General features: G+C 39.9%; 2 protein-coding genes across 5 annotated transcripts in view; one reads left to right on the top strand and one right to left on the bottom strand.

The window, feature by feature from the left end:
- The first annotated feature begins 690 nt into the window (after positions 1 to 690).
- ccdc122 (coiled-coil domain containing 122) lies at positions 691 to 4,753 on the top strand. The gene is made up of 3 exons (XM_016505627.1): positions 691 to 1,128; positions 1,206 to 1,322; positions 3,900 to 4,753. The coding sequence occupies exons 1-3, from the start codon at positions 691 to 693 to the stop codon at positions 4,050 to 4,052; spliced, it is 708 nt and encodes a 235-aa protein (XP_016361113.1). The 3' UTR covers positions 4,053 to 4,753.
- Positions 4,754 to 5,702: 949 nt separating this feature from the next.
- The window catches only part of LOC107703119 (TSC22 domain family protein 1-like), a 20,548-nt gene continuing 14,760 nt past the window's right edge, over positions 5,703 to 11,490 (bottom strand). For 2 of the 4 annotated variants that reach the window (XM_016505649.1, XM_016505646.1), the window contains 2 exons: positions 7,912 to 7,963; positions 5,703 to 6,393 (listed from right to left, as the gene is read on the bottom strand). In XM_016505649.1, the coding sequence (XP_016361135.1) occupies positions 6,178 to 6,393; positions 7,912 to 7,963 (268 nt within the window). In that variant the 3' untranslated portion in view covers positions 5,703 to 6,177. Of the gene's footprint in view, positions 6,394 to 7,396; positions 7,714 to 7,911; positions 7,964 to 11,490 lie in introns of those variants that run through there. The other 2 variants (XM_016505648.1, XM_016505647.1) reach the window with 2 other exon arrangements.

The following is an 11,490-nucleotide window of genomic DNA, read 5'->3' on the forward strand; positions in this document are numbered from 1 at the left end:
ACGCATCACACGTTACGTTTAGCATAGGCCTCATAAACCATAAAACATGACCCACGATCATGCAAAAACATTATTATTATGCCATCATCATCACATAGTATGTCATCATTTCGACTTTTCTGTCATAAGTTAGATGTCTAAAGTCACAATTGCGACTTTTTATGCCATAATCATCACATAGTATGTCATAATTTAGATTTTTAAAGTCCTAATTTTTACTTTTATCTCATAGTTATGACTTTTTATGCCATAATCATCACATAGTATGTAGGGGTGTGCGATATATATCGTCTGCGATAATATCGTAATTCAAGAATTTGATTCAAAAGATAATGGACACTTTTAGAAAAAAATGCCCATAAAATGTAAAAATCAGTTTAAACTTATTGGAAAAGATTAATTTCTATCAGTATGAACTGACCACCACACAGAATATGAAGAATATTAAAAACATTAGGAGTCAGCTGTCTTCGGCAGTCCTTAAGATGTCAGCACAATAACACACTCAGCAAAATATCGTCTAATTATCGTTATCGATAAAATCCCAGAAAATATCAAGATATTTTTTTGTCAATATCGCACACCCCTAATAGCATGTCATAATTTTGACTTTTAACTCATAGTTATGACTTTTTATGCCATAATCATCACATAGTATGTCATAATTTTGACTTTTCTGTCATAAGTTAGATGTTTAAAGTGATTTTAGGAGTGGATGCTGAGGTGTTTGTGTGCCCGCAGGCGTCTCTTCTGCAGCTGGAGCAGAGCTGTGAGTCTGCTGGTTCTCAGGTGAAGCTGCAGGAGAAGATGCTCTCTGCTCTGCTCTGCGATACGGAGCAGCTCCAGCGCAGCGTCCTCCGTCTGGACGCACAGCTCCACAGCCTCCTGCTGGAGAACCTGGAGCTCCGGAGCTGGACGGAGGAGCAGCAGGAGCGCCGCCGCTCCCAGCAGACGGAGTTCAGCTCGCACCGCAGCCGCGTGAGCGACTACAGGACAGCCGTGTGTCTGCAGGAGAGCCGAGCGCACCTCCATCAGGAGCTCCAGCACAAGCAGCAGGAGGCGTCTGGACTCAGACTCGCTCTGGAGGAGCTCCAGACCGACCTCCAGAAACCAGTCCGTCAGACGCAGGTCTCGCTCTCACTGCCGACAGACTCGTCACCTCTGACCCTACGAGACGCCTCATGTGTGTGTTCTGATCCTTACAGAAGGAACTCGAGCTTCTCAAGGAGAACATTCTTGCAGCCAGACAGACTGTGATGGAGAGAAAAGCTCGTCTGGAGAACGAACGGCAAACGCAGACGCAGCTGAGGAGAGAGATCGAGGTAAACAGAGCGACTCTAAAGTCACGGTTATTTCTATAGACATGGTCTCATGATGGACATGGACATGATATCCCTTTCAAGTCCATGAGTATGAGAGGAGCACAGCTTTCCCTCTCAACCAAACTAGCATTACTAGCCAATCAGAATGTTTTGCTCTTATAAACACGAGATGCACATAATAATAGTATCCATGTGCAGAGTCGCAGCTGATGAATGGAGAAGTGCGACGAAAAGCTGCGAGGCGCAATGGTCAAAGATGTCCATCTAGCGCATATTTACATAGAATAACTAATCAAAAAGCAGCGGAGCTTTGCAAACAGCTCAGAGTAATCACGTCATCTCCATAAAACGATATGTTCGCCAGAACAAATTTACCAGGATTTTTGAAAAGGTCCTGTTCAGACATGATCTATTAACGGTAACTTACCAGTAAAGACTGTATGTGTGAAAGGGGACTGTATGTCTGTATATACGTTCATCTGGGAAAACTGCATTATCTCACTAGATTTGTAACGTAAATCATTTATAAACATATGCCAACACAGGAGAATACATCAACCTATGTCTAAATATGCCATTTATTGTACGTGGCGATTTCAAAATGAAAGTTTCGGAGTTTGCATGTGGCCAAATATTAAAATTTAATGGATTTAAACATGGTTTAATCACGCTGTAAAGTGAAACGTCACCGGGCCTGTGGCGCCCTCTGCAGGTGTTTGTTATAACACAATGTACTTTAATATTATGTATAGGAATATTACATGGTTTTATTGAACAACACTGTTAAAATACACAATGTAATTACTTGGTTTTGATATTTTATTTGAGCCCATTATTATTGCCTCATCGTTAGTTTATATATAAATAGTCATACTAAAGCCTGGTTTTCACTTAGGTCTGTTTGTTACTAAAAAATATCAGATTACTCATTTGTCAAAATAGATGACTTGATTACCAAAATAATCATTAGTTACAGCCCTAGATCAGTTAAAATATTTCAAAATACAACTGCATTGTTTTACTTTTTGTAATTAAAAGACAAATATTTTGTCATTGAAAATTTCTTAAAAATAGTATTGAAATATTGTCTCGTTCTAGTGAACCAAGTATCTGTATTTTGTCTCATCTCGTGAGCTAAGTGTGTTGTCACACCCCTAGTGTCTACGAGCATGATATAGCTCATCATTTTCCAAGTGTATGATACAGCTTTCATTCTTCAGGTCAACCATATATTCATGAAAAAAAAAATCAGTTTGAATAAGGAAAGCGATAACTTTGCCATAGTATCCTTTCACATGTTAAAGAAAGGGTTAGGGTTAAAAGATGAAGATATGGAGTCTTGTGTTTAGAAACTGAACAAAATAAGAATATTTGTTCTTGTTTTAATCATAAACACTTCCATTTGATCAGTTTCTCATTAAACAAGCTATCTTAAGTTATTATGCTTCTCCAGTAAATGTATCTTGATTTAAGAATCTTTAGTCATTCGCACTAGAAAACAAGACTGAAATACTGAGGAAGAGCAGCATTTTTTTGCGGTGTGATCGGAAGGTACAGTACATTTTTTCCCATATTCTAATCTTTGATAGCAGAGATATTCAAGCCATTGTTTTTTTAAATGAGTTATAAAGTAATGCAGATCTGAACTCGCTAATTCAAGACATTTACATTTAGAGACCATATTGACGCACTGTGTTCCATTCAATTTATTCCTTACATTTTCTTTACTTGCCCTTGAAAAGAATGGATAAATGGATAGTTCACACAAGAATTAAAATTTTGTCATCATTTACACATCTTGATGTTTTTCCAAACCGGTCGGTGTAAGTATCACAAAAGAAGAAAAATATGAGTAACTAAAGCAATAAGCCCCGTGAAGCCGTGGTTTACAGAGCCTAAAACCCTCTTAGCTGTTATAAATTCACTGTAAACCACGGCTTCTCGGGGCTTACTGCTTTTATAAAACGGTTATTCCATATACGTAGTAAGGTTTCACAAAATAAAACAGAGCAAATAAAGTGTAATGATATTAATAAAAACAGTATTCTTCCACCAAACAATGTAGCTCCTCAGAAACAGTTGTGGTTGCTACAAAGTGGTTGCCGAGCAACACACAAACGTAAACAAAGGTGTATGTTACTTTGTAGAGTCATTTACAACAGCTTCGAACGCAGCTCAGCCAATCAGAATCAAGGACCGGAACTCTCAAACATTTGATGGTAGCCATTGACTTCCACAGTATGGAAAAAAAAAAAAAGTCAATGGCTACGAGCAACTCGCTTTCAAAATCTCTTCTTTTGTGTTCAACGGAAGAAACAAACTCGTACAGATATGTGAATTTTATTTTATTTTATTTATTCAATTTATTTGTACAGGGACAACGCACAACAACAGTGTTGTGCCAGAGTTAGCTATAAAATTTGGTAGCGTTTACACCTACAGCTCCTGCCCTGCCGTCAGCGTGCGCCGCCATCTTATCCGGCGGCGCACGGATGATGACGGAATGATAATTTTGGGTGAACTATCCAAGTCTTAGATTCTCCTTCTTCAAACCTGATCTTGACGACTCTTCCTCAGATTCAGGAGCGCAGATGTGAGGCCATCCTGAAGCGTCTGCGCAGCCAGCTGAAGGAAGCTCAGTCGGGTCACCTGCAGCTGCGCAGCGACGTCACACACCTGCAGACGCAGCTGGAGGAGCTCAGGACTCAGCTGGAGCGAGACGGATGCTGATGGAGCTTAAGACAAGAAGTTAAAGGTTCTGTGGGAATGTGTTTGAATTAGAGCTGCGGAACGATCAGTCGCGATTAATCGATTCAAAATGAAAGTGTATGTTTACATATGATATGTGTGTGTGCTGTGTATATTTATGTATATATCATTCCGCAGCTCTAGTTTGAATGCACACCTGTGATTTAAAATGTATTAATTTTCTGTGAACATGTTTTAATCTAAACTGCAGGTTCGTTCAGTCCGGCACTGGTCAGTGTGTGTTTGGATGTTTTCTGTTTAAAAACGAGCCGGAGACTGCGTCGAATACTGTTCAACCAGTTAACAGTTAACCGGCTCTCATGTTTCTCTCTGTCTGCTACAGCAGATTAATATGCATAACAAAATTAAACAGTACTTTCATTATTTGTACATATACAGTGTGATTTACTGCACCGACGGAATCAAATCGGGGCACATACATTAAAGAGAATGACCAAATATGATTAAAATATGCAAGCAGACACTGTCAAAACGGCAAGCAAGAAATGTATCGATACCTTCGAAAAAACACATGCATCATTTTCAATGTCAACAGAAAAAAAAGTGCCAAATATAAGTGAAAAACAAACGTAATTAGGTATTTCACACTCGTGTCATTCATTGATGCATACTGTATGATAATCCGACAATAAAACAAATTAACAACAAAGAACTAGAGGAAGTCTGTTGTGTAGAACATAATACAGAACTTTTCACATTAAAACTAACAAGTACAGCAGCTTTCACGCATTCACCACTCTGGACCGTTTGAAATATAAAAGACAGGATCGTATAGATATAAATAGATTTTGATTAAATCATTTAGTTGTAGTTGCAGTGATATTAGAGCCTTCGTGTCAGCTCTCCCTCAACAGGTGTAGCTAATTCACGTTTTGAGAGTTAAAACACTCTCCCACTCTTTACCATGCAAGTTATATTTAGGCATTATGATCACTTATACAGTCATCTTCGCAGTGTGCGTGTTTATAACGTCGTGATGGGCAGTATATGCACACTTGGGCTCAGTGTTGCCAACTTCAACACTACATCTGGGTCATATTCAGTAATATTATCAAAGCAAAGCTGCAGTAGATGGCTTCCATCAGCGCTCCCAAAGCTTGCACAGACCTTTAACACATTTCACTCGCTAGCATTAGGCAGTTTTCATTTGTATGCTGTTAGTGATGATTGCATTATTTTTCATATGCATATGCTTACATATGAGATCGGTCGTTTCTGCGTCTTCCTGGTCTGTGTTTTTGATCGAGTGATTCTAGACTCATCCAAGAGATGTGTAATAGCGCCCCCTAGTGTATAACAGTGAGAACACGGAAAATTCTGTGTTTGGCAGGGAAAGAGTTAATTGCTGTGTATTCTGCACGTTTCCTTTCCACTCGTATGAAACAAGAGACATGTTATGGAAGCAAAATAGAGCTCAAAACTGAGCAGTGAAGCATGAAAACGCATGCCTGCAGTGTCTCACCTTAAGGTCGTTTTAAGGCGTCAGAGTCGGAGCTTGGGTGTCACGAGCCTGAGTACAGCGAGTAACATGTTAGCACCGCTAACCAACCTACAGCTACTAGACTACCTGTATTCATCTCTCCACGTGAAGAAACACAGCAGGACACCGGCTTTCATTTCCTCATCATTTATTAAAGCCAACCGTTTAGTGCAACTGCATGACGTCACATTGTTTTGAAGGAAACATGCACATACTGTGAGGTCACAGGTTACTGACAGACTGACGTGTGACCAGAGCCATGGACCGTAAGGCAAATAACTTAACAAGAGCAGAACTCGTTCACGAGCTCACAGAGAATCCGTCCTGAAAGTGGATTCGCAGTCCTTGACACAGAGGGCAAGGGTTCAGGGGTCAAAGGTCACGCTCGTCCTCGGGGCGGTGCTCGTTTGGTCTTATTCACATGTCGACGACAAAGTGCTCCTTATGCATTCAATACACCTAAAGGGACAAAACTAAAAGCCAACCAATAAAACCAGCAGAGACTGGAGTGCTGGATAATACCGTCCGGTCCAGATTGTCTGAGAAGCAGCGTCTGTGCCGTGTTGATTGCGGAGTCCGTTCACAGCATTGCGTCTTGAGAGGTAGTCAGGCAGTGGGTCCGGGGCCCGGGGCCCCTGCGGTGGGCGATCCGGTCTGGACCTGCGCCTGGAACTGTGTCAGCTGCTCTGGACTGGACAGGTTCTTCAGCACAGAGTTCTCCTGCTCCAGCTGAGAGTTCCTCTCCATCAGCTCCTTGATCTGCTCCTTCAGCACCTCCACCTCCTCACGCACCGCGAACATCAGGTGACTCTTCACCAGGTCCTGCACAAACACAACCAGACCTTACCACGAGACACCGCAATCACTCACGTCAAACGTTTGCTCATCAAGGCTGCGTTTATTTTATCAGAAATATTATTAGAATGTAAAACACCTGTCTTCTATGTGAATATGTTAAACTGTAATTTATTTCTGTGATCAAAGCTTTATTCAGTGTAACATGATCTTCAGAAATCATAATAATATGCTGATTTGCTGCTCGAGAAACATTTCTGATTATTATCAATGTTGAAAAAACTGATACATTTTATTTCTCGGGATTCACAGATGAACAGAAAGTTCAAAAGAACAGCATTTATTTGAAACAGAAATCTTTTGTAACATTATAAATGTCTTCACTGTTACTTTTGAGCAAATGAATGCATCCTTGATGAATAAAAGTATCAATTTCTTAAAAATAAAAAAAAAGCATTATTTCATATATATTACATATATGGAATAATTAACAGGACATTTGAGCAGGAAATAAGAAACATTTCTGATTATTATCAATGTTGCAAACACATAAAAATCTAAATTATTCCAAACTTTTGACTACCAGTGGATTTCTGGAATTTCTGGCAGTAAAAGCTTGAAAACATTCTCACATCGCTGTTATTTTACTATCATTAATACACGAATATAGTTTCTATATTTTCTGGCTTCACTTTAGGTGTAGTTGTAGTTTTAATCATTCTTTTATTAGATTAATTTGCATATGTCAGTATTATTGCAGAATCTTGCTATCACAGTTTTTGTTCATATTTAGAATGCTTACTTTATTTTTATATTTTAGCTTAATTTTTAGTGACTGATTTAATAATTATGCTGTGCGTTTGTCTTATTTTAAAATGTCTATATAATTTTTATTCAGTTGTTTTAGTTTATTTAGCTTCAGTTGTTTTAAACTAATTGAAAATGTTGCCTTGGCAACTATGTTTTTTATATTTCAGTTAACGTTTATTTTGTTTCAAGTAATGGTTATATTTGTATGATTTTTGTTTTAGTTATCAATAATATCACGACTCATGTTTTCAGTCATTTGTGATGATTGGATAAGGGGTTATTTCCACTCACAGTATTTTAGAGCATCAGAACACAACTAGAAACATGTATATTGCCATCACGGTTTAATAATTCCAGTTTGGACATGAGCGTGAGAACAGCAGGGACTTCTCCAGTCAGCTAAAGCTGTAGAGTGAGATGCGCGGCTGGTTTGATGGGTTAAAGCCATCAGCGATCAGGATTCTGTGTGCAATCTTTAGGCTGCTGGTCCTCCGGGCCGCAGAGGAACAGAACGTTCTTCATCAGAGGGTGGAGCTGCGGGGTTATTCAGGGCATCCGTGTGTCAGAGTTTGCCTAGCAACAAGCACAGGCTCCAAATACAGCCGGATCCACACACACTCAGACACAGACAACACACACACACTCACAGCTACAAATATACCTGTGCTGCTTATGACTGCTTTTGTGCTCCGGAGTCAGGAATAATGATCATCATGAAGAGCAGCTCAGACTCACCATGGCTTGCTCGATCTTGTTGTCTATGGCCACAACACTGGCTCCGGAGGAACTGCGGGAACAACGAAAAACACCTGGTCAGTTCATTCATTCATTCATTCGTTCGGATGATGTTGCGTAAGATCCGCGTAAACGCACAGCAGGAGAAACTGCATAACGCGACGCTTCTGAGAAGATGCACACAATCGAAGCGAGAGGATCCTTCAGATGGACATTACATCACATTCACAGCAGCATCGCGATATCAGGTAATATTCACCTGTTATCTAGACTCTCAGCGCCCAGAACCGACGACAGAAACGAGATGGAAAAACTCCTGAGCTGACAAACACCGACATCCATCGCCAGCGGGTAACACGGAGAATTCATTCTATTCCGCCCATCAAGCGCTCAGAATCACACAAACAGATGCAGAAGCGTCACATTCTCGATCCTGTGCGTGATTTCTCCCGAGGATTCCCACACAAAGGCGCTCGGAATGAGATTCACAGTGCGGGAGATCCGCAGCCGCTGCGTCATTAGCATAATAAGAGAGGGAGCGCACGGCGGCGCGCCATTGGCTGAGAGCGCGGGGTATTTGACTAATCTATGCCAAGCCCCGCCCCCGCCCTGGCTGCTCACGAACAGAGCCGAACAGAACCGACAAGGGAGCCTGCTTATTTCCCCGTTTGCAAACACAACAGCTGCTTGTTTATCAAAATACGAACAAAAGAAAACTGTTCTTTTTTTTTTGTGCTGCAATAACCTGCCTTGTCAAATTTGAAATAAAACTAAACTATAATAATAATAGCTTCACAGGAAACATTATGCAACAGAACAACACACCCATAATAACACAAACATATTAGTATTATAATGAAAGAGAAAGAAAGAGGCCACAGACTATACAAAAATGATAAAAGAGAGAAAAATCATTAAGCAACAAATGATGTGTTTATGTAAGTGGTGAAAGAGCAGAACTGTCCTCAATAGATGAAGCAGACTCGATTCTAGGTCACATTTACATTTATTCAATTAGCAGATTTCAAGGACTACAAGTCTTTATCCATTTGTGATACAACTAAAGAAAAATTAATAAATGAACCAAAGTCACACACCTAAGGTACATCACACTCCCTGTTAATTAAGCCCCTTAATGTCTATATATACACACTCACAGGTTTGTTTTTATGGTTTATGGGGACATCCCATAGGCGTAATGGTGTTTATACTGTACAGACCGTATATTCTATTGTCCTACACCAACCCTACCCCTAAACCTACCCCTCACAGGAAACTTTCTGCATTTTTAGATTTTCAAAAAAACTCATTCTGAATTATTTATAAGCCTTTTGAATTACGGGGACACTGAAAATGTCCTCATGAATCACCTTCTCGTTGTAATACCTATGTCATACCCATGTTATTATACAAATTTGTGTCCTCATAAACCACATAAACATGCACACACACACACAGGATTTGACTTTCATGAGCTGTAAGCTTTAATCATCAAAATTAAAACAAAAAAACGTTTGAAATGTTTTACTTTACATGTAATGAATCTAGAATATACGAAAGTTTCACTTTTACATGCAGGACACTTACATTGGTCAGGAAAAGAAGAAAACATGCCTGGTATCAAACCTTCAGTGAAATTATAGCAGCTCTGATGAAATGAATGCATGTCAAGTTCATTAAGTGCTTGTCCAAATATCCAGATATCAGACTCAGTACTTCAGGCTGTTCAACACATTTTTCTTTCCATACGCACTGAAAGATGTACAAGGCCGTACTAATGCTTTACATAACCGCTACTCCACTGAACACAGAGACGAGGAGCAGAAACAAGACTTTGCCTAAAAACACATCAGCTCTGAACAAACCTCACAGAACCAGAGCGAGTTACCTCGAGATTTCAGAACGCAAAACACCACTAACTCCTCATTATTACCTGGTTTGAACAATGATGAGCAAACAAAAGCATCAGACATGACGAGATGATTGAGTCACGTTTATTGTCTGCGGTGGTGAATCCAATTTTACCTGCGGTGCTCCAGTTCCCAGAACAGCAAGCGCAGCGGAATCTTCTCCAGCATCTTCTCACATGACCCACCAGTTACATAAACAGTGCAGATCAGAAGAACCAGCCAATCAGGAGCCGCGGTTCGGACACGCACCATATAAACGTGTTCTGCGCTCTCACATGCTGCTCGTCTCGTCTCATCAGCGTACGGTACGCCGCACACAGAATGAGCACAACGCCCAGATACAGGACAAAGACTGAGCTGAGCACACGCATGTACAACAACACGCTAAGAGAAACTACAACAACGTGCTACAGAGAAACACGCAGCCCAAGAACATCTACATCTGGGCCCGTATTCACAAAACATTTTATCTGACCTCTAAGAGTTCTGCTAAATAGCAAAAAAGGTTTTTAGCTAAGAGTTTTCTCAACAAAGCTGCTGAGACTAACTTCTACTAAGGAATAGAGAGAAGTCTTAAGCACAGAGTAAGGGGGCGGAGCTGACCTCGTTGCTATGGATGATGTCATCATGTTTATTAACTATGCACACAGTTATTGGCTGATATTCTCTGTCAGAGATTTATTCATAGAAATATTGTAGAGCGCAATATTATGTTGCCATATTCAAATAAAGGTTATAAAATAAAATGTTAATTGCCACAGATTTAAAAATGCAGGCCAAGTGTCACTAATTAAACAAGTATATGTTCAGCTAAGTGTCAGCCTCTTACATGTGTGCTCCTCATAATTAGTGAATATGCATATAAACAGCCTTTTAATTAACAGAGTAGAATAATCATGGCTGAACGTAAAAGAAAACCAAACTGGACGCAAACACAGCTGTTACTTCTTGCCCAGCTGGTTAATGAAAACGAGTTGGGATAACCTTCAAATCCAAAGGCGATACCTTTTTAAAAGATCATTATCGTCAAATATTTCTAAAATGTTTACGTTCAGAGGCAGATTTCCAGCAACAGCTATTTTAGGATAGTTTGTGGCTTGGTCTTAGGACTCCTCTTCACTGCTCCTAACCTTTCGATTTCAGCCTCCAACGATTATGAAAATACAATAATTGAGATAAAACGATTATTGTGCCCCATTCCGCCCCCTTTCCAGCGGTGCACTTTCATTCCTCCATAAAAGCCCAGTTTCACCTGCAAATCTCAAGGTGCGCGGCTAAACGGTCAAATACACACAAAAATGTCAAAATGCGGCGCTTAGTGAATATTCACGTAAACCTTCATCAGTCATGTAATAAATGATCATAAAGAGTTGAGAATGAAAATACACGTGTAAAGGTAAATTGGATCCATGCGGCTCTTAAAGTGACAGCAGCCAAATATTCCTGCTGCTGACTGTGAGCTTAATATTAATCAAACAACAAAAGACAAAGACAAAATCACTCCCTGCTCCTGAGTGAAGGACTTTCACCATCTTTAAATAAAATAAATTACTCATATAAAATTTTGGTCATATGGCCCACTCATAATCGTGTTAAATAATCATGATTACAATACTGACCAAAATAATCACACTCAGACAGACAGACAGACAGACAGACAGACACACAA

The sequence above is a fragment of the Sinocyclocheilus anshuiensis genome, unplaced genomic scaffold (assembly GCF_001515605.1).
Source record: "Sinocyclocheilus anshuiensis isolate Anshui unplaced genomic scaffold, SAMN03320099.WGS_v1.1 scaffold682, whole genome shotgun sequence".
Classification (NCBI taxonomy): Eukaryota; Metazoa; Chordata; class Actinopteri; order Cypriniformes; family Cyprinidae; genus Sinocyclocheilus; species Sinocyclocheilus anshuiensis.

Bases quoted from the DNA above. Each gene is read 5' to 3' on its own strand.
- ccdc122 (XM_016505627.1), top strand. From the start codon at position 691: ATGTTTAAAGTGATTTTAGGAGTGGATGCTGAGGTGTTTGTGTGCCCG. The intron at 1,129-1,205 runs GTCTCGCTCTCA...TGATCCTTACAG, and splicing joins AACCAGTCCGTCAGACGCAG to AAGGAACTCGAGCTTCTCAA. The intron at 1,323-3,899 runs GTAAACAGAGCG...ACTCTTCCTCAG, and splicing joins AGCTGAGGAGAGAGATCGAG to ATTCAGGAGCGCAGATGTGA.